Source organism: Protopterus annectens, chromosome 4.part0, assembly GCF_019279795.1.
Source record: "Protopterus annectens isolate FY-2018-M chromosome 4.part0, PAN1.0, whole genome shotgun sequence".
Classification (NCBI taxonomy): Eukaryota; Metazoa; Chordata; order Ceratodontiformes; family Protopteridae; genus Protopterus; species Protopterus annectens.
Genome location: NC_056733.1, coordinates 833314530 through 833337146, shown reverse-complemented (window position 1 = coordinate 833337146; position 22617 = coordinate 833314530). Strand labels below are relative to the sequence as shown.

Below are 22617 nucleotides of genomic sequence, written 5' to 3'. Positions count from 1 at the left end.
ACTCCACGCCACCCAAACCCTGACCACAGATTCATCAGACTATGCATGGGGGGCCCACATCTCTGGTAAATGCATTCAGGGCCACTGGAGCCCAAGCCAAATTCTCCTGCACATCAACCAAAAGGAGATGCTAGCTGTACAGAATGCTATGACAGCTTTCAGATACCTAATCCTTCCAGGGCAACTGCTGATGAAACAGAAAAACACCACAGTTATGTGGTACATAAACAAGCAGGGGGAACCCATTCTTACCCACTCTGCAGATTAGCCATCACACTGTGGAGCACAGCTTTGGACAACCAAGTCCATCTACAAGCTCAATTCCTGCCAGGCAAACAAAATTCACTGGCAGACGACTTAAGCAGAAATCTCCTACACCCACATGAGTGGAAATTGGAGCCCAGCACCTTCAACTTTCTGATCCAGAGGTGGGGGACCCTAGAGGTGGATCTTTTTTGCCTCCCCCCACAACCCACCAGTTATGCAAATTATGCACCAGGAACCCTCACAGCAGGGCCCAGAAGGTGGGTGCCCTATTCTTTCACTGGGAAAACCTCTCAATCTATGCCTGTCCACCTCTGCCCCTTCTCTCAAGATAAGACAGGCCAAGGACAATTCTGATTGCCCAAGACTGGCCACGCCACCACTGATGCCCACTCCTGCACAGCCTGACAAATGTGCCACCCTGGCACCTACACCAGACCCCTACCCTGCTGTCACAGCAGTAGGTACAGATTTTGCATCCACAATTGCAAACCCTAAATCTCACAGCCTGGCTTATTCCTTAAACTCCACCAGGAACCCTAAGTAAACAGGTGCTGGATGTCATTCTTAAAGCCAGAAGGCCTAGTACTAGGAAATCCTATGCAGAAAAGTGGAAAAGATATTCTTGGATTCAGTCTAAAGGAAAGGACACAGCAGTGCCCTCCTTACCTCTAATCCTGGATTACCTAGCAGAGCTACTCCATATAGGCTTATCCTTCTCCATTAAGATTCATGCCTCTGCCATTTTGGCTCATTACAATACTGAGCTACCTCTATTTTCTCAACCTCTCATCAAATGTTTCCTGAGAGGGGCCAACAACTTAAGGCCCCCAAGGAGAGCACCCACCCCTGCTTGGGACGTTAACTTTGTACTGGAAAAGCTCATGCTTCCCCCTTTTAAACCTGCTGCTTCAGCAGAGTTAAAATTCCTGTCTTAGAAAATACCCTTGCTTTTAGCCATCACTTCAGCTAGAAGAGTGTTTGAGCTACAGGCACTGATGGCTGTGGAACCCTTTATTATCTTCTATGCTGACAGGGTTTCCCTCAGGACTAAGCAGTCCTTTTATGCCTAAGGTGGTGTCCAGTGTGGCCCTAAACCAATCCATCCATTTGCCAACCTTCTTCCCTAACCCTCAGAATAAAGGGGAAAGGATCCTGCACTCTTTGGACATGCACAGACAGCTCAGGTTCTACCTTGATAGGACTAAGCCTTTCAGAGAATCTGACCAGCTGCTAGTCATCTTTGCAACAGGGGCAGAGGGCAAGGCCATTTCTAAACCAACCATTTCCAAATGGCTAGCATACTGCATTCATTTCTGCTGCAAGCACCATGGAAAACCAACCCCACAGGGGGTCAGAACACATTCAACTAGGGTTACTTCTACCTCTACAGCATTTCTCAGGGGAGTCCCTACCAGGGACATTCTGGAAGCTGCAACCTAGAGTTCTGTACACACCTTCACCAAGCATTACCACTTACCTATCTTTTCCAACTCCAGGGCAGGATATGCTACAGCAGTCTTGCAGGGCCTACTAGCCAGCCCTAACTCTTCTTGACTGCCTCCACCCTTCCTCAGCTTTTTGAATCAACCCAATTGTGATGAGTGCAACAGTGAAACACGAAGAACATAGTACAGTTGTGTACACTTACCATAAATGTAAATGTTCAAAAGTGTATTCACTGTTGCAGTCCTGGTTTCTCTCCCTCCAGCCCCCTGGTTTTCTCTGTCTTTCTGTCTCTCCACTCTATGGCTATTCCTAATGGTATTGGTATTTGCTTTTTACTGGTGGTGGTTTCCACACCATATACTAGCTCCCTAGTTAAGGGCTCCTGACATTTGGGGCAAGAAAAACTGATGTAATGGTGTCAGCTGCTTGTTTTTATACCCCTGACATGGAAGAAGCGACAGCATCCAATGCAGAAATACTAGGACTCTGGTATTCGGGCCGATGAGGGCTACCTGCAGGCAGATAACCCAAGTGTGATGACTGCTATAGTGAATACACTCTTAACATCTACATTTATGGTAAGTGTACACAACTGTACTTTTTTGCCACAAGTCTGCAACATTTGCCTGGTAGGAGTTGTAGGAATCAGTGTTGGCATGGTTTTTGGCACCTTTTATGATACTGTAGAGTCACACTTGTCTTCTGTAGTGATTCCCACTCTTATTGTGCAGTAAAACCGAATTACTGCAGCTGTATCTGGAAAAATAGATGAAAAGATGCATTTCCTGCTGTCTGGCACAAAGACAGTATAGCATCTCTCTGCATTGCTGGCATAATTGGCTCAGTAATGCATCCTGACTCCTGCAGGGTTCACCTCTCTAGAAATTTTGTTCTTTTCTTTGCAATATTGGAAGTCAACACATTGTCTATGGCTGCCTCCCTAGAGGAGATTTAGTCAGGTTATCAGCAGCGTCAGGGATAGCGGAACTTTTTTTTATAAAAAAGTGTACTGGAAATGTGTATACTTACATATTTTCAAAACTTTTTATGAGTCCTTGCAGAGAAAAACTTCCAAGTTGAAGGGAAAAGAGCATGTCTGTAAAGGCAGTGTCATTTCCCAGGAAGTAATTGCAAAGCTAATGTTTCCTAATGAGGAGATGGAAGAGTGCAGGCTTGGTTGTGAAGCAACCATCCTTTCATTATGTGAAAAGAAGGCAAAAAGGAGTAAACAAACTTTTGGGGAGTACTGTGGTTAAAGGGTATAGACTGGTCCAGGTTTTGGGTACTGAAAATTGCAAAAAGGTCTTAATGTCTTGTGAGCAGTACCTTTTTAATAAACTAACAAAAGTAAGAACTGTTTTTTGAAAGAGGAGTAAGTGAGATAATTATTTGGTTATTCTACTGTTTTTGGGTGATTTATGAATGCACTACTCCACAAGAGAGTATTAAAAATACTGTAGTCTGTAGAAGGACTAGCCCTTGCTGGATAAATGCCTCTGTATTCTAAAGTTTTTCTGCACTAAGATGCCATTATGTTTGCCTTTGTACTGAAAGATGATCTTTAGGAAGACAACCGTATTTAGTGTGTAGTTTCAGAAGACTGCAGCTTGTGTGTTTTATACCTCTGTAGGTTTTTCTTTTGTGCACCTGTCTGACTTGCACTTTGTATTTTCTCAGGTGTGTGTATTTTTTTTCGCTTATTTTACTTTAACTTTTGAGACAGATTGGAAAATGCTCTTCGGAACTTTGCTTGCCTTACAACTGGTGATGTAATTGCAATTAACTACAATGAAAAGGTATGTGCATGCTTTTTTATTTCACTTGCTTTTAATTTTGAAACGAGCACTGTATATCTTTTTACTTTTTTGCTCTATTTTCCTTGCAGGCAAAAAGCCATAGAGGTTTCCAACATTACTTGATTTGTTGATCATTCTTTTATACTGAACAGCTGTATAGAATAGGGGATTTTGGCCCTGTCTACACCCAAGATAACACTGCTCAGATTAGCATTTTTAGTCATGGAGGAGCTGACTAAGGATAGATATAGATGGGAGTGACCATAACGCTCACCTGTCCAAAGAAGTCAGTGCCATCTGGTAAAGCCCCGAAAGTGCAGTTGCTGTTCTTGGGACTCCTGTGAAAGTGAGCCTTCCAGGGATTGCGCAAAGAATTGTGGGTATGCAGATGTGTGTACTTGCACTGACATTAACAAAGCAGACATTCCATAAAGCTTTCTAGCCAGTGCAATTTTGCAAATTATTATGGTCCCCTGTTCATTCCTTCTTTCATTTCACACCTCCAATGTTTCGAAAAGGGGCTTGGTGTGCCCTTGGGAGTGGGTAGGAACATGGTCTAAGAAACCTTTTTTGTTTAATTATGTATAAGATTGAGGTGTACATTTCATAATTTGTAGTAAAAGAAATGAAAATGTATGTACCTAGGCAAGATTTGCACAAGCAATATTATTGAATGTAGCATTTTGTTTTCCTTTTCATTGCCACTTACAGATTAATATGATATATACTTACTATGCTAATGACCCGGGAGGCCTTTCTAAGCCTAGCCAAGTTTTCCCAAAAAATGATATCCTGTATCCAAATAGGACATTGAGGGCCAAGTCTTGATAAGCTACCTCTGTCCATAATGGATATGGGTGTCAGGCCTGGTGTAAATTTCCTGTTCTCCATTCACTGGTCTAGGTTGCACTTAAACTGGGTAATATACAAACTCAACTTCACATGGATGGGAAGCTTGTTCCATAGGAGAGGCAGTCTCTGGGACACGTGTGTCTCCAGCATGTGGCACAGACAAACTTTAGGTCCCTAGACCTTGTATTTCTGGTACTGTTTGACTTAAATATGCAGGAGATTCATAAGTGTGTGGTTTGCAGATGCCTTGTAAGCCAAGCATAGCTCACCCCTTAGCAATCTGTATGAGACTGACACTCTGGAAAACATCAAGGTCCAGCCTAATACCCTTATTCTGGGAGAATTTAACTACCTCTCCATTAGTTGGAGCAACTACTCCTGCTTCAACACTTTTGCCCAACGTTTCCTGGAATTCATCAACTCCAGTGCCTTGGACCAATTCATCCTCACCCCCACTAGGGGAAACAACATTCTTGACTTAGTCATTACAAACATGTGGGGACTGCTGCTCTGCTCCTTTGATAAACCCCTCCCTGATCAGATCCAACCACAAGTTAATCACCATTGATATCCAAACCCACCCCCACCCCCAAAAAAAGGAAACCACAGTGGAAAACTTCTCCAAAGCTAATTTTGAGCTTCTAAGGACAGAAGTAGCAAGCTTCACGTCGTCCGTAGAAATGGGGAATGGGGAGTATGGGTGCTGAATCATACACCAAGGCACTGTATGAGCACTTACACATTTGCATAGATGGGGCCATACCAAACAACCCAGACACTCTCCTCTTAAAAAAAAAAAAGCCATTCTGGTGTACCCCTGCCATTAACAAACTCTACAACAGAAGAAAAAAAACTGTTGCAGAAAAGGGTAAAGTCCGATGACTGGAAAAATTCCCTTGGGAAAACTCGGTAAAAAACTGAGATCTCTCATCAAATCCGCCAAAGCTATTTGAGAAAGCAAAATTGCTACAGATACTAAGGACAACCACAAGGCATTCTTTAGTTATGTCAAGAATCTGCATAATGATACAGAGTTGCTCTGAGCTACAGCACAACAGCACCACTTATACTGATCCCACTGATATTGCCAGTATCTTGGCAGGCAGGTTTACTGCGAACTTTACTCCTCACTCACCCCCCCCCCCAAAGGGCCCATCCGCATACCCGAGGAATACCAACTCCCTATTATCATGACTGCACAAGTAGAAACCACACTGACCAAAGCTAAGAATACAGCTTCCATGGGACCAGATAATATACCGAGTTGTGTCCTACACGATTTATAAAAAGAACTGGCACCACTCTTGAGTGCCCTGTTAAATTATAGCCTAATTTCTGGCTTTGTCCCCACTGAATGGCGCACTGCTACAGTCATCCCACTCCACAAAGGGGATGCAGTAATGACCCTGGGAACTACTTCCCCATCAGCTTGACGAGCCTGATCTGTAAGGCTATGGAACGTATTATTACGGATCTTAAAAGGATATAGGGAGCCTTCAAACCCTGGACCCCATGCAGTTTGGGTGTGTGAAACGCAGATCGTGTCAGCTCAATCTGATAGACTTCTTCGAAGCTGTCACCAGAGCGGTGGATGAAGGTAAGGCTGTCCACACAGCCTACCGCCATCTAGCTAAAGCCTTTGACACCATCCCACACTCTGGAATCATTGATAAGCTCACAAATCTGGGCATTAACCCATATATCACTAGATGGGTTGCCAACTGGCTCACTGACGGAACCCACATGGTGAAAGTAGCTGACTCCAAATCTGGCCACCTGGCAGTTAATAGTGGAGTTCCACAGGGATCGGTTCTGGGTCCTCTCCTGTTTGGTATCTACTTCTCTGAAGTTCAAGCCAACACCAAGGGACTCTGGTTAATCAAATTCACGGATGACTGCAAACTGGGTGCTGTTATTGATTCTCAAGCTGATGTGGACAGCCTACAAAAAGGCCTAACAGAAACCAACGACTGGTGCCAAAACCATGGCCTTGGGTTCAACGCCAAAAATGCATAATCATTCCCTTCAGGAAAAGCAGTGCCCACAAACTACCATATCGAAGGGAACCCACTTAACTCTGAAGATGTTAAGGGAACTAGGGAATGCAGGTAGATAGCAATCTCTCGTTTGACAACCACATCGCCACTGTATTAGGAAGTCCTTCTACATGGCACATCTCATCATAAAAGGTTTCTCATCCAGGGAAAAATAAGTCATTATCTCTCTCTACTTGGCCGTAATCAGACCCATTATAAAATACAATGCCCCATTTGGCATGTACCTCACTAGACACCTCCAACAACTGGATAGGTCACAGAGGTTCCTTACTAAGAGGATGTTAGGACATGCCTTATGTAGATAGACTTTACTACATCTCATATCAACGACTTAGAGGCGATCTCTGCTGAAAATACAGAGCCATGTCTGACTCAGTTTTGCTAGACATGCTTCATCTGAAAAAATCCCAATCCCTCCATGCTACTCATTCCAAAGACTTCAACCTTATCACCACATTAAACAGAACCTGCTGGAGGGATAGGTTCCTAACCTAGAGACTTCCAGCACTCTGGAATAAACTCCCCATTCATGTCAAGCAGAGCACCTCACTGGCCCTCTTCAAGAGAAGTCTTGAGTGGATGGGAAATACGAAATTCACCCTGGGGATCACTTCAATTGCATTGCTAGATAGGGGCACAGGGAGCTAATGTCTGGTAAGCTAGATGACTGGGAGCACTACTTGGGCTAGGCTTGCATTGGCTCCAGTCCCATTAGCCTAGTACGTACCTATGAACCTATGCTCTCACTTATAAGTTGCTCAGCATAAAAGGATTTCCTTACCATTGTGGCTATGTAGTGGTTGAAGGTAAGGCTGTTGTCTACATGCATATGTAGATCCCTGGTTCGACTCTAAAGGGTGTTTTATCAACATGGTAACTAACTGGGATGGTTGACTTCCCAAAGGGCACAATTTTACATTTCTTAGCATTGAGTTTAAGACCATGGCTTTGGCACCATTTGTTAGTCTGCAGGGGAGTTGATGACAACCCCCAGCTTGCAATCGTCTGCAAAATTTAGTCCGCCGTAAATCTTCAACATTTGCTTTCATTTCTGAAAAATAGATGCCAAAAAGGATCAGGCCCAGTGCAGAGCCCTAAGGGACTCTGCTGGTTACTAGCCTCCTTGGTGGAGGTGGCCTCACCTATTTTGATGTCCTGGGTCTATCAGTGTGCCAGTTAGCTATCCAGCAGGTGATTTATACCTAAATTAGTGAGTTTGTCTATAATGCCTAAGTGGGGAATTGTATGAAATGCCTTAGCCAGGTCAAGATGAGCTGCGTTTACAGTCTTGCCTTTATCCATTGCTTTGGTGACCCCCTCAAAAAAAAAAAAAAAAAAAAATCCGCCATGTTTACTAGGCATGACCTTCCTTTTAACAAAGCCAAACTGTTGCTGGGTCCAGTGTTTGCAGGTTACCTATGTCCTCCTTTATCATGTCTATGATGATTCTTTCCAAGGCCTTGCATATGAGGCTGGTAAGACTTGTGGGCCTGTAGTTACCCAGATCAGAGGTTGGATTTAGTTTGTGCAGGGGAATGACTGTAGCCATCTTCCATTCCTTGGGCACAAAACCTGACTTGAATGTTACATTTGAAAAGCGATTCAAGTGGAACAGAGAGGTTATGTTATATGCTATTTATTAAACATCCTGGGATGTTATTGTTGCCCATCACTGCAGTGTGTCTAGCTTTCAAAAGTGTATTGATGATCTGTTCCCTAGTAATGGTTGGGGGGGGGGGGGACTGTGGTTTATTTCCCTTGGACTATTGGTGTGTGTGTGTGTGTGGGGGGGGGGGGTTCAGTCAGCCAAAAGGTGAGCAATGGCCTCCAGTTCACAGTGGGTGATGCTATTTACAATAAGTTGTGCACATTGTTGTGCATTTCCCCTGACGTTACGTACGTAGCAGTCAAAAGCTTTGTGGCTGTCCTTTGCCTTAGAAGATGCATTTTTCTTCAAATTTAGCCTGTGAAGTATTAATTAACCCTCTTAGCTGCCTGTTTAGATTGGTCAGGGGGCTTTTACTATGTATGGCTTTGTTCCTCCTACGCGTGGCCAAGTTTTTTTTTTTTTTTTCTTTTATTGTATAACAGATTGCTACTCTACCAGGGTGGCTTGTCTTTTTGAGTTTCTTATTCTTAATACAAATGCACACAGCTCTCTCTGAACAGCTGTCAGTTTGGGTGTACAGAGATTTTGTAAATAGCTCAGCATGTGCTATAGTGTTTACTGGGTTTGGGGGTGCTTATAATTTAGCCAAGGTGTTGCTTAGTTGAGAAAGGTTAGCCTTGGAATAGTTCCTAAAGGTATTTGGTTTCACCATTTCCCCAGATTTAATTTCTTTTTCAGGTAATACTGCCTTATGGTCAGATCTGATGAGCAAAGACATTATATTGGGTGAGGGTGCCACCCCCATATTTATGAGTACAAGGTCAAGGATGTTTGTACCCCAGGTAAGAAAATGGACCAGCTGTTCCAGGATGTTGGTATTAACAAGTTTAGGAATCACTGAGCTTGTGCATCTTAAGTGGTGTAGGATACTTAACCTATATGTTGACATTTTGTCAGGATGTAAAGTTAAAATATGCAGTGTAAACTACACAGCTGTGCGCGAATTGGTTCAAAAATGCCCATAATAGAGGGACATAAGATTAAGTACAACAGTCAGCTGGCTTAACTCATTTCCCTTTTCTCTCTATCCAAACTGGAGGTACCCCAAGGCTCCATCCTTGGCTCTCTGCTATTCAGCATCTTTACCAATAACCTCCATACTTCTTGCGGTCACTCCTTTATCGAACAATATGCAGATGACTCCACATTGGTATCTGTCTTTGGAAATTTACTACAGAAAACTCCTTTTCTGTAGAAAGATGGCTCAGCGGCAATCCGCTCATCCTCAAGCTCAATAAAACAAAGCTCCTCCTTTTTCTGCCCAGCTCCCTCTCCCACTGTAAATCTACCTTTTCAGTCTCTTCTCTCAACAGCACTATTATAAAAGTTGAAACACAAACTAAACTCCTCTGCACCATTATTGATGACCAACTAAAATTTTGAACTACATGTCCAACAAAGCATCAAAAAAAAAAAAAAAAAAAACCCGCCAAAAATTAGGCCTACTTTACAGAAATAAAAATACTTTAGTGCAGAATCCAAATGTGCCTTTGCTCGAACTTTCTTACTACCCACCCTACTCTGCCTCCCCTATCCTGACTAACCTACAGTCTTCCATTATTCACAAACTCAAATCAATATACAATAAAGTTGCTAGATGTACTGTAAATCACCCCTACTCCTCCCACCTTACTGAGCTCCAAACTGCTCACTCCCTTCTCAATAACCCCACTACCTGCCCATCACTTTCCAAACTTCTGTCCTATTTACACACCCAGTCGTCCTCTTCGTAGTTCCAACCAACTCTTACTACTGACCTATAAGTCCTGTAAAAAAAAATATAGGCAAAAACCTTTATAAATACTCTGTCTCTCATAACTGGAACAAACTCCCATTACATATCAGACGTACAACTCATACCAACAATTTTAAAAAGACACTAAAAATCACCTGCTTACTCCAAGGTCTGTCACTGCAATCACTCCACTTAACCTCCCATATACCTCTGTCTATTCACATTCTACAACCTCTGCTTAGGAAGTGTCTTGGCATTACTTTTAATTCTAGTAAATATTAGAACATTCTAGCTTTTCAGCACTGTGACTAAACTGTTTGTATGTCTATATTTTTAGTAGTGTCACTTTTTATGTGACAACTATAATTTGTTGTGTATACCGGCATTTCAGTTTGTACTCTTATTTTATTTTGTGTGTTTCTCTTACTTTTAATTCCTGTAGACGTTATTGGAGCTTTTATTGGAGCTTTTCTCCTCGGATCTCCACTGAAAATGGATTTTTGTAACTCTGTTGGACAACTCCAGTTAAGAAATGTGAAATAAAGTATTGATGTGTATGGATTTAAAAAAAACGTTATGACACCTAAGGATATGTGGGACAAGACTGAACAGAAGATAAACTTGAAGATCATGATTTTAGGTGTGGATAGTTCAATGCAATTGGTGAAAATGCTGTTGTCACTTTAATCTTATATACAGATCAGACACTTTCTTATTTTGTTTTTTTAACACCCTTATTACATTTTCACTTGAGACTTGCACATTTTTTATCAATAGGCGAAGACATTATGGATGATTATTATGAGTTGACAGTATTTGTTGGGAGAGGAAAAGAGTTCAGTATAAAGTTGATTTTCCCTGTAGAACAAGGTGGCCTAATGTTACCCAATTTAAAGGGGTACTTTAAAGCTAAGGCTGATGTATATAACTCAAGCAGAAGGTTATAAACCTTTGTGGTAAAGGATGATGGTGAAATGGGGTAGTCTGAGAGATTGTGATTTTGAATGTGTGTCCTTATTGAGAGCAACAACCATGGAGAATATCAAGTTCATAAAGTATTCTAAGAACTAAGTGTGGGAATGAAAAAGGAGATTAGGGATGTTTGCAGGTAGGGGTATACAAAATAGACCAGAGGCAAGAATACACTGGAAGAAATTTTAGCACAGCAGCAAAGTTACTAGGAGCAAATGACTCTAGAAGGAAAAGTAAGAGTGGAAAGAGGTTAAGCAGGAGTTTGGACCACAGGCTTGAGACTACCTTTCCTTTCAGGGATTTGATAACAGGATATAGATGGAGAAAAAGAAAATGTAAGTGAAAGACTAGCTCCAGTAATGTTTTATATTTTAGTCTGGAACTGAAGGTGCTGTTTTAAATGGATAAATTAGTAAGGCATGTAAAATAAAGCATGGTAACTAACAGTCAGAGGAGGTTAGAAAAGAGTGGGATAAGACAGTAGAAAGGCAAATTGCAAAGGAATAATGGGAAGAAATCTGTACGACTCCCAAGTATTCAACAAAACCTGGAGGGCTTAGGATTTTTGGTTTTGTTTGAAGATGTCGAGAATTACCTTGCATGTGAAAGAAGTACAGCAGTCTAATAATTTGGGTAGTGTTTAATATCTCCCTACCCCATTTACGATGAGTATGCATTTTGTTTTGAAAATGCTATTTTGCGTCACACTATTCCAAACACCAAGCATGCTTGTACACTCGTATACTCTCACACAGTTGTATATTCAAGTTTTTTTCACATGCAGGGTTATGCTCCTTCTGTTCTGTAATAATCGTAATATAACTCCATGGTTACCACTGTACTGGAAGAAAGGGGACATCAACTTTTCATGCATCTCAAGCATGCACATGTGTTCGCCGTAGCATACAGTAAATGACACTAATCAGAAAACTGTCACACTGTGAAAATCATATGCAGAGACGTAATATGCACACGCGTGTACACCCACCATTCATCTTGCACAGATGTTATTTATAACTCCTGAAGTATGACTAGGATTAAATTTACAGAAAAAAATATCTTTCAGTAAATGAAGTTGCTCTCTTAATAGTGGTCTACAAGAGCCCTTGTCCCCTCTCTTTTTGGGGCCTTGCTACCATTCCTTCATATTCTGAATTACCTGAAAAATCGTTCCAGAGACGACATCCACTTGGGATTAGAAGGTAACTGGAAAAAAAAAAAAAATTTTCTTAAACACCTTTATTAATTTATCACAACACATAGGCAAATGTACATTAACAGAAAAACCATATGAAGATATTTTTCCATTTGCATGTCACATATCTTTTCTTTCTCTAATTTATCATTCGTCCAGTATTACATAAATTGCTGAATTCCTGCCTTTCCTTAAACATCACTCCTCCATCTCCTGCACATTATTCTGGATGCATTGTTCCCACAATTTCCATTTATTTCTGTGTAATTTGTTCCTTCCCTATTATAAAGATCCCTTTTACCAGTTCTTTTGTCTCTTTTTATTAATATTCAGTTAATAGGGTCTTGGAATTAGCTCATGAGGGGAATTATAGATTCGGCCCTATGGGTACCGAATGGAAGTGAATGGGACAATACTCTGGTAAATAGTAACATTGCTTTAGAGTCCCCCTTGCCCAGACAATCCAAGAGGATACATGTGAGATTGGAGGGGGTATCAATAGCAACAGCACACTTATTACAGGTCTCAGTGGAATCAACAACAGTTAGAACCAGAGGGGTAAATGGAGGAGTGTCAGGCAAACGAACATGCTAAGGAAGTAGAATATGATCACATTGTGCTTTATAACAGACAAGATTTTAACATTTTTAGTAGTAGCGGTACTTGTATTGACAGCTCCTGGGCTCAACTTTTTGAAAAAGGACGTGTTTTTGGTCAGCAGAGGAGAGGGTAGCTTGATGTTTTGTTGGATTTCAAACTCTTTACTGTGAAATTAAATTTATTGCGTTTCTCAAAAAATGAATAATTCAAGTAGAAATAAGGGCATCTGTTCCAGGCCCAGTACTTTTAATCCCCCCATGCATCCTAGTAACCTTTTTGCGAAAGTATGTGAGGCTGACATTAGCCTGCAAATATTACAAAACCAATTTAACTAGGGAGGAGGAGGACCTGTTAAAACACATTCAAAAAAGAGACATTAGACTCATGAAACCAGATAAGGGAAGGAATTGATGGTAATGATGTCATTGGTAGTCAGTAAAATGTTGGGTATATTTTAAGGGAACACTTATAAAGAAGTCTCAGTAAGTGAGAGGAACATAATGGATGTTCATAGGTTCATACTAGGCTATCTGCCCTAGGGCATTGATAAGCCTAGCCAGAATGTGTTTGGCTTTCGCCACCCATTTTAAATTTATTTTGCTATGCCCTTTTTCGAGGTTAGTATATTGTGCCTCTGTCTAACAGTGACACAGAAGTGATACCCAGGGTAAACCTACGATCTCCCATCCACTCATCAAGATTCCTCTTGAAGAGAGTCAATGAGGGACTCTGCATAACCTGGACTGGGATTTTATTCCAGAGTGAAGGGAGCCTCTGGGTTATGAATCTGTCCCTCCAGCATGTCCTATTTATTTCAGTGCTGAGGTTCAAGTCTCTCGAGCGCGTAGCTCGATGGGATTTGGATTTTCTGAGGTGCAGCATGTCCATTAATTCCGGGTTGGACATGGCTTTATACGTCCGGCACAGATCACCTCTGAACAGGCGGTATGCCACTGAGTAGAGCTGGAGTTTCTTTAACCGGGCAGCATATGACATCTGTTTGAGCCCTTTGATCCTCTTGGTGAGGTACTTTTGGGTCTTTCCAGTTGCTGCAGGTGTCTGGTAAGGTACATCCCAAAAGGGGCATTGTACTCAATTATGGGCCTGATGAGGGATGAGTAAAGAGGCACGATGACCTCCCCTGATCTAGATGTGAATCCCTTCATGATTAGGTGGGTTATATAAAATGTTTTTCTAACCACTTTGGCCATGTGGTTGTCAAATGAGAGATTGCTATCAACTTGGGTCCCCAGGTCCCTAATTACTTCTTCTGTACTTAATGGATTACCACCTATGTGGTAATTTGTGGGCACTTTGTTTTTGCCAAAGGGGATGACTATACACTTTTTGGCATTTAGCTTGAGGCCATGGCTCTGGCACCAGTTGTCTGTTTCTATGAGGCCCTTTCGGAGGATGCTTGTGTCGGATGGAGAGTCGATTATGGCGCCCAGTTTGCAGTCATCTGCGAACTTGGTCAGCCACAGTCCTTCTGTTTTGGCCTGTACCTCCGAGAAATATATACGAGCAGAGGTCCCAGGACTGAGCCTTGTGGGACACCACTTGTAACTGGTTTGGAGTCTGACATGGCTCCAGCAATTCTAACCATGTGGGTTCTGGCCTTGAGCCAGTTTGCAATCCATCTAGTGACATAGGGGTTTATATTTAAGCTGGTGAGCTTATCTATAATGCCCGAGTGGGATATTGTATCGAAGGCTTTTGCGAGGTCCAGGTAGGCTGTGTGGACCACCTTCCCCTCGTCAATGGCCTTGGTGACTGTTTCAAAGAAATCAACCAGGTTTAAGAGGCAGGATCTGCCCTTAACAAAGCCGAACTGGGTAGGAGCCAGTGTCTGTAGGTCCCCAATATCGGGATATACCCAATATATAATGTTGTATTGAATGGTCTTATTACTCAAGAATATATCTCTTCTACTGAATATAGATTTTAAAGGTCTTGACCCAAAAATTTTGGAATCCTGAAGGTGCATAAGGATTTAGTTGATCTAACTTTGCGACCCATAGTAGACGCTTAATTCTCAAAAACTTCCACTATTTCAGGGTGTATTGATCTACAAATTAAGGGGGTCATTGAGATCCCCTGTTTATTCAAGGACTTTTGGGATTCCCTGAAAAGTGTTTCTAAAGGTTTATACAGGGAAGATATTATTTTTGTTATACCGTCAATGTTAAAGACCTTTATTCTGTTATCCCCCATAGTTTGCACCTGAAATGATTTTATGAGTTCCTTTATAATAAGTGAATATAAATATGAAAAGATTAAAACATTGAGAGGTTTAATGGAAATAGTCCTTGAAAATACTTTTATATTTTTTGAAGGACAGTTGTTTAGGCAAAGTATGGGAGTGGCAATGGGCACGGCATATGCCCATTGCCATTGCTAACTTAGTAATGGCTGAATGGGAATAAAGATTCATTTTTAAATGTAGAGCCAGTCAAGACTGGGTGTTGTATGGATGCTTTCCGAACGACATTATATTTTGGACAGAGAACCTTGAATCATGAAATTAATTTTGTTATATCAATAATACTACTGACTTTCTAAAGTTCACGATGAATTATTCTGAGGAAAGTGCAGATTTCTTTGGATTTAACCATTTCTATGACAAGGAAGGTCAACAGTTTGAATCTAATATTTATTGTAAGCCAACGTATTCTAACTCCCTTTTCATTAAAAAACTGTTTTGATGAAGGGACAGTTGGTTAGATTGTCCCGTAAAGTTTCACAAGTAGAGGTTTTTCTTGAGGAAGGTAAGTAGCTTGAACAAATGTTTGTAGTTTGGGGGTACCCTATTAAATTAATACAGACTAATAAGGAGGGATAATTATAAAACGGAAGCAGGGAACAGTGGGGCTCGTAATAAGGAAAATAGAGAACGAGGAGATTAGGAATAAAACAGTAGGTACAAATCTCAAGTTTAATAGAGCAATGGCCCTTGCATTCAATCTTGATTTATGAGTTGAAAAAAGTGATTACTAGGAATTGGATAATGTTTTTGTGGACCAGCTGAGCCATTTAAAGATTTTTGGGATCCTTCCTAGATTTGTATACAAGAAGGATACTTGCTTTAAGACTTTAATTGAAAAAAATAGCCCAGAGGGACAAGAAGGGTTCAATGGGGGCATGTGGTTGCTGTAATCGGTGCAGCAAAATTTTAAAGGATTCTAGTTTTTATATTTCAGAGTACGGGATGGTGTATTTAAACAGGTTTAATTGTGCCAGTAAGGCAGTTGTTTACGTGGCACAGTGTTTTATATAGGGGGAAAAAAAAACTCCCTTAGGACTAAAAAGTGATAAACAAAATGCCCTTTTTAAGCACCTTAAGCAGAATGTTGCACACAAGTCTAAAGTCTTTATTTTAGACAGCATGATATTTGATGGAAGGGGAAGGACCATGGAAGGACTTGGCTAAAAGAGCTTAGATGGCAGTTAATACTTAATTCCAGGAATGGTCGTGGTCTTTACGACATGGCTTCTATAGAAGTTTGTTGCAACTCAGAGCAGCTCTTTATGTATAAGTTGGGATGTCTCAACATGATGACACTGTGTTCTTACAAATATGTAGGACGTTTTATAGTGAATAGACATTTTGGGGATGGGCTGTCATTAAGTTTTACTGTGACTGTTTTTAGTCACTTCTTAATATGATCAATTTTTTATATAGTTTTTATTTTCAACATTTATGTTTATAATTTAGCATTTTTTAATACTTGGTATAAGTTTTTAGCAATATTTGTCACCAGGTGTACTTATTTATATCAATATTTTTACTTTTATAATATACGTCATGAATGTTTAGAATAGTCTTTCTGTAAAAGATTATTGGCGTTAATCAATTCACCCAGTATTTATTTAAGATTCATTGGTTTATGTATGTATTTTTAAATATATAAACAAATTTTCCCCATTAATATTCTAGGACTGTATGTGACTTTAAAAGTGGATGTAATTTGAACTGGTAACTAATTTAGTGTAATTGTATGTAATTAAGCTATGGGGAACCATAAAAATAGGTTCTTTTTATGCCATGAATTCATTCTGATGAAGTCCTAATGGACAAAAGCGCTCCATTCATTTTTTATTTAAAGTGGTTGGGGGTACAGCTCTTGGTTTCAGGGTTTGTGTTATTTTGTGGCGTTGATGTTTCTAATATTCAGTACTTGAGTTCAGTTGGTTTAGACTTTGATTTCCATTTTTCTAACAGATACTTTTTTTTGCAGCCAACTGAATTAAACTTGAATAAAATCTTACTATGTCCAGGCAATTCAGATCCTGTGTCCCATCTCAAAAAAATCATGTCCTTATTTACAGCCATTTGCTCACCCACTATTTCTGACAGAGCAATTAAGAAGTTTGCCAATTCATTACACTCCCAAAGCACATGTTCCTAGTTGCCTGTTTCTTCCCCATCACACACAACCAGTGTTTATCTACCTGAGGAAAAATTATTTGTCTGCTTGAGGTATAAAACATACCTATGCAAACATTTCCATGCAGAGATCCTAAACCTTTTGGACTTTGTCACATACATGAGAGCCATACCTGTGTCCTCCCAATGTTGTCTTGCAAATTTCTATTACAGTCTCTTTCCAGTTTTGTCTAACCTCCTCTGATTTTTTTATAGTTGTTATGGAATATTTTATATGCATGTCTAACTATCCCTTTTTTAACAGCAGCTTCTGTTCTAGATTAGACTAAAAGCCCAACCAGAGCAGGTCTTTCACTTAAGATTCCCCATATCCCTTTCTGTTTGCCTATACTTTGATATGAGCTCCTGATAGGTAAGGCAGTCTCTAGTCTGCAGTCTGAACAACTTATTGGCATCATCTGTTTCCTCCCTAGTTACTTGCTCCCAGTACCTTGGTTCCTTTGCCAGTTTTCTCCAGTATATCACAGAACCTCTTGCCTATTTTATGTACCCTACTTGCAGTTATCCCTATTGGCAAAAATCTCCTTCATTCTAAAGTTGGCTTAGTTCCTAGAACACTGTCTGCTGCTTTATGAATATTATTCTCCTTAAGGATCTTCATCCAAAATTCCACTGTCTTTTTATTTCATGAACCCCCCCACCACCACCACCACCATCATCAACGCTTTCCATTTTGAAATTAGAAACTAAAAACATTTTCACTGCTTGTATCTTACTATCCATAAACAACAGCTTCCAGTTTCTCAGTTTTTGTTTTTTTAGTCCCTTCTCACATCTTTATCTGCCATAATACAAGCCTTTTTAGTCCATATTTGTAATACTATTGTGCCCCCATAAATATGGGTATTGCTGAATCAATTTGTGTGTGGGTACATAATTTATGGCTATAGCTTTTGTTTTATTTTCATTAATTTTTCATCCCTAAAAAACTTGAAACTGTTTCAGAATGTTCCACAACACTGTAGTCCTTTTCTGGATTTATCAGGTGCAAAATAATATCATCTGCAAATAGTCACCTTTCCTTAATTAAAATACCAATTACATCTTTGCATTTCTGAATCCCTTACTTTCTTTGCCAGTCGCTCTAAATGTAAAGCAAATAAAGGGGAAAGAGGATCCCCCTGCCCAATTCCTCTGTTCAAATACAGTGTATCAAAGAGGAACCCATCCTCTTTATTTCTTGCCTCTGATCTTTCATATATTCTCCTAATTAAACTTGCATCAGAGAATGCAAATACTTCCATTGTCCTACTCCTGAAATCCCCCTTACTCTGTTGAATGTTTTTTCTGCATCAAGGCCCACCAACGACAGTAGTATGTTCTTGTATTCTGCTTCCTTGTGGATCTGCATTGTTCTATTAATGTGTTTTTTTTTATTATTTTTTTTTGTTTTTTTTGTTTTTTTTGCCAACAAACATCTTTATTAAATTTTCACATATTAAATTTTCACATATGACATAGGCAATCTTAAATTTTTATAAATGAAAAATAAACAACATGACACCATTTTACTTGCAAACAGTATACATCACAGACACCATTGAAACAACTGTAGTTGCAAACATTGTACATCACTTTAAATCTGTCCAGTCATTGTCATTTAAGCGTCTTATGGCTCATTCAAATCCTGCCTCTTAAACCAGTTGGTCTAGACTTTGATTTCCATTTTCTAGTAATTGCTTTTTGGCAGCCACCATAATTAGACTCGGCAAGGCTTTTTCTAGGCAATTCTAATTCTGTGTGTGAACTCAAAAAAAAACATCTCCCCAGTCAATCCACTCTGCTCCCCCAGCATCTCCGATGGAGTGGTCTACCTGGAATCCCTAAAGTGTGCCAGCTCATTACACTCTAAAAAAGAAATATGTTCCCAACCATCTTTTTCTTGCCAGTCACACCTCTAACATTTGCTATCCACCTGAGGAAAAATTCTTGGGTATTTTTATACCCAGAGTAGACTCCAATGTAAATGCTTCCAGGCAAAGATCCTAAATCTTATAGACTTTGTTGCATATTTGGGAGATATACATATATCCTCACATTCTCTCTTTGTGAGTTGCTTATCCAGTCTCTCTTCCCAATCCTTTCTGAGCTCCTGTGATTAATTCTTACAATTATCATGCAGTATTTTATATGCTTTACTTATTATTCCTTTTGTTAACAGAAGTTTATGTTCTAGATTCTATTAAAAGCTCTACCACTGCTGGTCTTTCATTCAGGAGCCCCCCTATTTTTTTCTCTTTGCCTGTACTCTGATATCAGTCTTTGATAGGAAAGGCAATCTCTAACCTGCAGTCCAAATAAATTCTTGGTCTCTTTCCATTCTATTACCTTTCCAGTTATTTGCTCCCAGTACCTTGGTTCCTTTGCCAGTTTTCTCAAATTCCAGACCTCTCTTTCCTATTATCTGTATCCCTGATTGCAGTCATCCCTATCGGCAAAATCTCTTTCCTACATTCTCGTGCTGGTTTGGTTCTTAGAATACTCCTTGCTATTTTATGAATACAATACTCTTATGATTTTTGTTCTTAAGAGTCTGCATCCAAAATCCCAATCTCTCCTTCCTCCCTGTACTAACATCATTCCTTTCCACTTTCAGTTATAGTTTTCTGCTTGTGCTATGTATAAGAGCCTTAACTGTATTGCTCTACAATACCCCTCAAATTGGGTAATCCTAGTCTGCCTTGTTCTGTTGGAAGAATCAGCTTATCCCACTTGACCCTTGCTTCCCTTCTCAGATAAAATCCTTCAACTCTTTTTTTTTAATTGCTATCCACAGCTTCTCCTCTGGCTAGTAAAAATATGCCTGATCTGTGTATGACCTAAAGGGAATAAAAACATTTCATTTTAATGGCTTGTATCTTAACATCCATATCCATATAACAAAGCTTCCAGTGTGTTTTGTAGTATCTTCTGCTTGGTGTCTTCCCACATATCCTCAGCTGCCACAACAGAGTCATTTCTAATACATACTCCTAAATACTTAATTTTATCATGTCCCCGTAAATATGGATGTTGTTGGACCAATTCCTGTGTGTACATAATTTACAGCTATTACCTTGGTTTTAGCTTAATTTTGTATCCTCAGAAGATTTGAAACTGTCTTAAAGTGTACCGCAAGACTGTAATTTCTCTTTCTGGTTTTGTCCTGTATAAAATATCATGTGCAAATAGAGCCAGCTTTTCCTTACTACTGTACCAAGTACATCCTTGAATTTATAGTCCCTTATTTTCTTCTCCAATGGTTCTAAATGTAATGCAAACAGCAAAGGGGAAAGTGGACAACTCTGGCTGGTTCCTCTACTCAAGCAGAAATTATTGGAGGACCCCACCCACTTTAATTTGCATCCGATCCCTCATATATTTTTCTAATCATCCTTATAATTGTATCAGCGAAAGCAAATGCTTCCATTGCCCTGTTCCTGAAGGCCCAGTCTACTCTGTCAAATGCTTTCTCTGCATCAAGACCTTCCAATAAAAGTGGTATTTTCTTACATTCTGCTTCCCTCTGGATCATCAGTGTTCTGTTTAATATTATCAAATGCTTGCCTCCCCTTCACAAAACCACATTAATCCATATGTATCAATTTTGGTATCACTTTGTCCATTCTTGTAGCCATTATGGACATAAACACTTGGGTCTGATGGATCTTTACCCTTTTTAGTTATTACCGTTACCACCGCCTTCTTCCAGGATGCTGGTACTTCTACTCTTAGAATACTGTTAAACAAAACCTTCCAGATCTTTCAGTTTTTTTCTTTCCCCTCAACTTCCAAGCTTCCACAGGAATACCATCTACTCTTTGGGACTTTCCTGTAGATTGGTTGTACATAGCCGTTTTTTTATTTCATCCCTTCCTATCTTCATTGTTAGTAATTGAGCATCATCTACCTCTAACCTTGGCATATTATATTCTTCCATAAACATTTCCATTTGTACCTTTTCTTGATTTCCATATTTCTCTGCTTTATACAAACTTTCATAAAATTTCCAAAATAGTTCTTATACTTCTACAGGATCTCTTGTTATCTTTTCCTTGTTATAGGTTCCCTACGCTTGGTGACAGGAACGGCCTTGGGTCAACTGGTGCCCTAGGCGAAAGGGCTCCATGGCACCCCTTCTCACACCACCTGGTGCTCCATCCTGGTCTATCTACATCAAATAAATACTGGAAAAGCGCCCCTGCTAGAGAGGCACCCTAGGCAGCCGACTAGTTGGCCTATGCCTAAGGCTGGCTATGCTTGATGGCAGTCCTTTCCACTTTCTGTTGCCCGAGTTGTACTAAAAGCTTTTGCGCTCTAGAATTATCAAAAAACAGTTGCTTAACAGCAATCTTTCTAAACGTGTGCATATTATAGAGGTAATCCCTTATTTTCTGCAGTTGCTCCTTTTCTTGTTCTGAGAGAGCCCCCTATTTTGCAATACTTCAACATTTGTCAATCCCTCTAAATAATTCTTGTTACTGTTTAACCATATCTACCTTTCTTTTACTTCTACCCTAGTTTTCAACCCCACTTTAATTTTATCCCACTCCCTAGCTATATTTTCAGAAGAAATTTCTGTCTTCTTGTAGTAGCTGTTAAATTCCTGTCTTTTCAACAGATAGGTGAGAACACCTGGGTCTCATTTTTATTTCATTACCTTGCATTTTTATTTTAGAAAAAAAAACAAAAGCCCCTGTTTGTTAGTATCCCTATTGCATTAAAAAATGAAAAAATCTTTACTTCAAGTCTAATTGGTGTTGTATTATCTTTAAAGCTGTCACACCTGGGAAAACCCCCTGATTGTTTTCAGAGAACATTATGTCCTAGCCAATTTCTCTGTTTTTTTTTTCCCTCAGCCAGTCTTCTTACACCAAACTGTCTCCAGTTTCTTTTTATCAGATTGTCGCCATGGAGACATGAAGACCAACTGCAGAAATGCTACTTAGTATACGTAGGTTCATAGGTGTGTACTAGGCTAATGGCCCTGGAGCCTTTACAAGCCTAGCCCATAGAAGTGTCCTAGCATCATGCCGCCTGACGTTAGTTCTCAGTTCCTCTCTCAAGTAGAGCCACTGCAGTGATCCCCGGGGTGAACTTTCTATTTCCCATCCACTCAACAAGATTCCTCTTGAAGAGGGCCAGTGAGGTGCTCTGCTTGACATGTATGGGAAGTCTATTCCAGAGCATGGGCAATCTCTGGGTTATGAACCTGTCCCTCCAGCATGTTGTGTTGATTGTGGTAGTGAGGTTGAGGTCTCTGGGGCGTGTGGTGTGAAGGGATTTGGATTTCTTTAGATGTAGCTTTTCTAACAGAGCTGGGTCAGACATGGCTTTGTAAGTCGAGCAGAGATTGCCTCTTAGTAGACTATCTGAGACTGGGAATAGCTGGAGTTTTGAGTCTGTCCATGTAGGACATGTGTTTAAGGCCTAGGATCCTCTTTGTGAGGTACTTTTATGGCATTTCCAGCTGAAGCATGTGTCTAGTGAGGTATATACCAAATAGGGCATTCTACTCAATGATTGGCCTAATGAGGGAAGAGTAGAGAGAGAGAGAGATGATCTCTTTTTCTTCCTGGATGAAAACCTCTTGTTATTGAGA

General features: G+C 40.2%; 1 protein-coding gene across 1 annotated transcript in view; it reads left to right on the top strand.

Moving 5' to 3' along the window:
* The window catches only part of UFD1 (ubiquitin recognition factor in ER associated degradation 1), a 145685-nt gene that overhangs the window by 95213 nt on the left and 27855 nt on the right, over positions 1-22617 (top strand). Inside the window, exon 6 of the mRNA XM_044068779.1 lies at positions 3437-3509. Within this exon, the coding sequence (XP_043924714.1) occupies positions 3437-3509 (73 nt within the window). The remainder of the gene's footprint in view (positions 1-3436; positions 3510-22617) is intronic.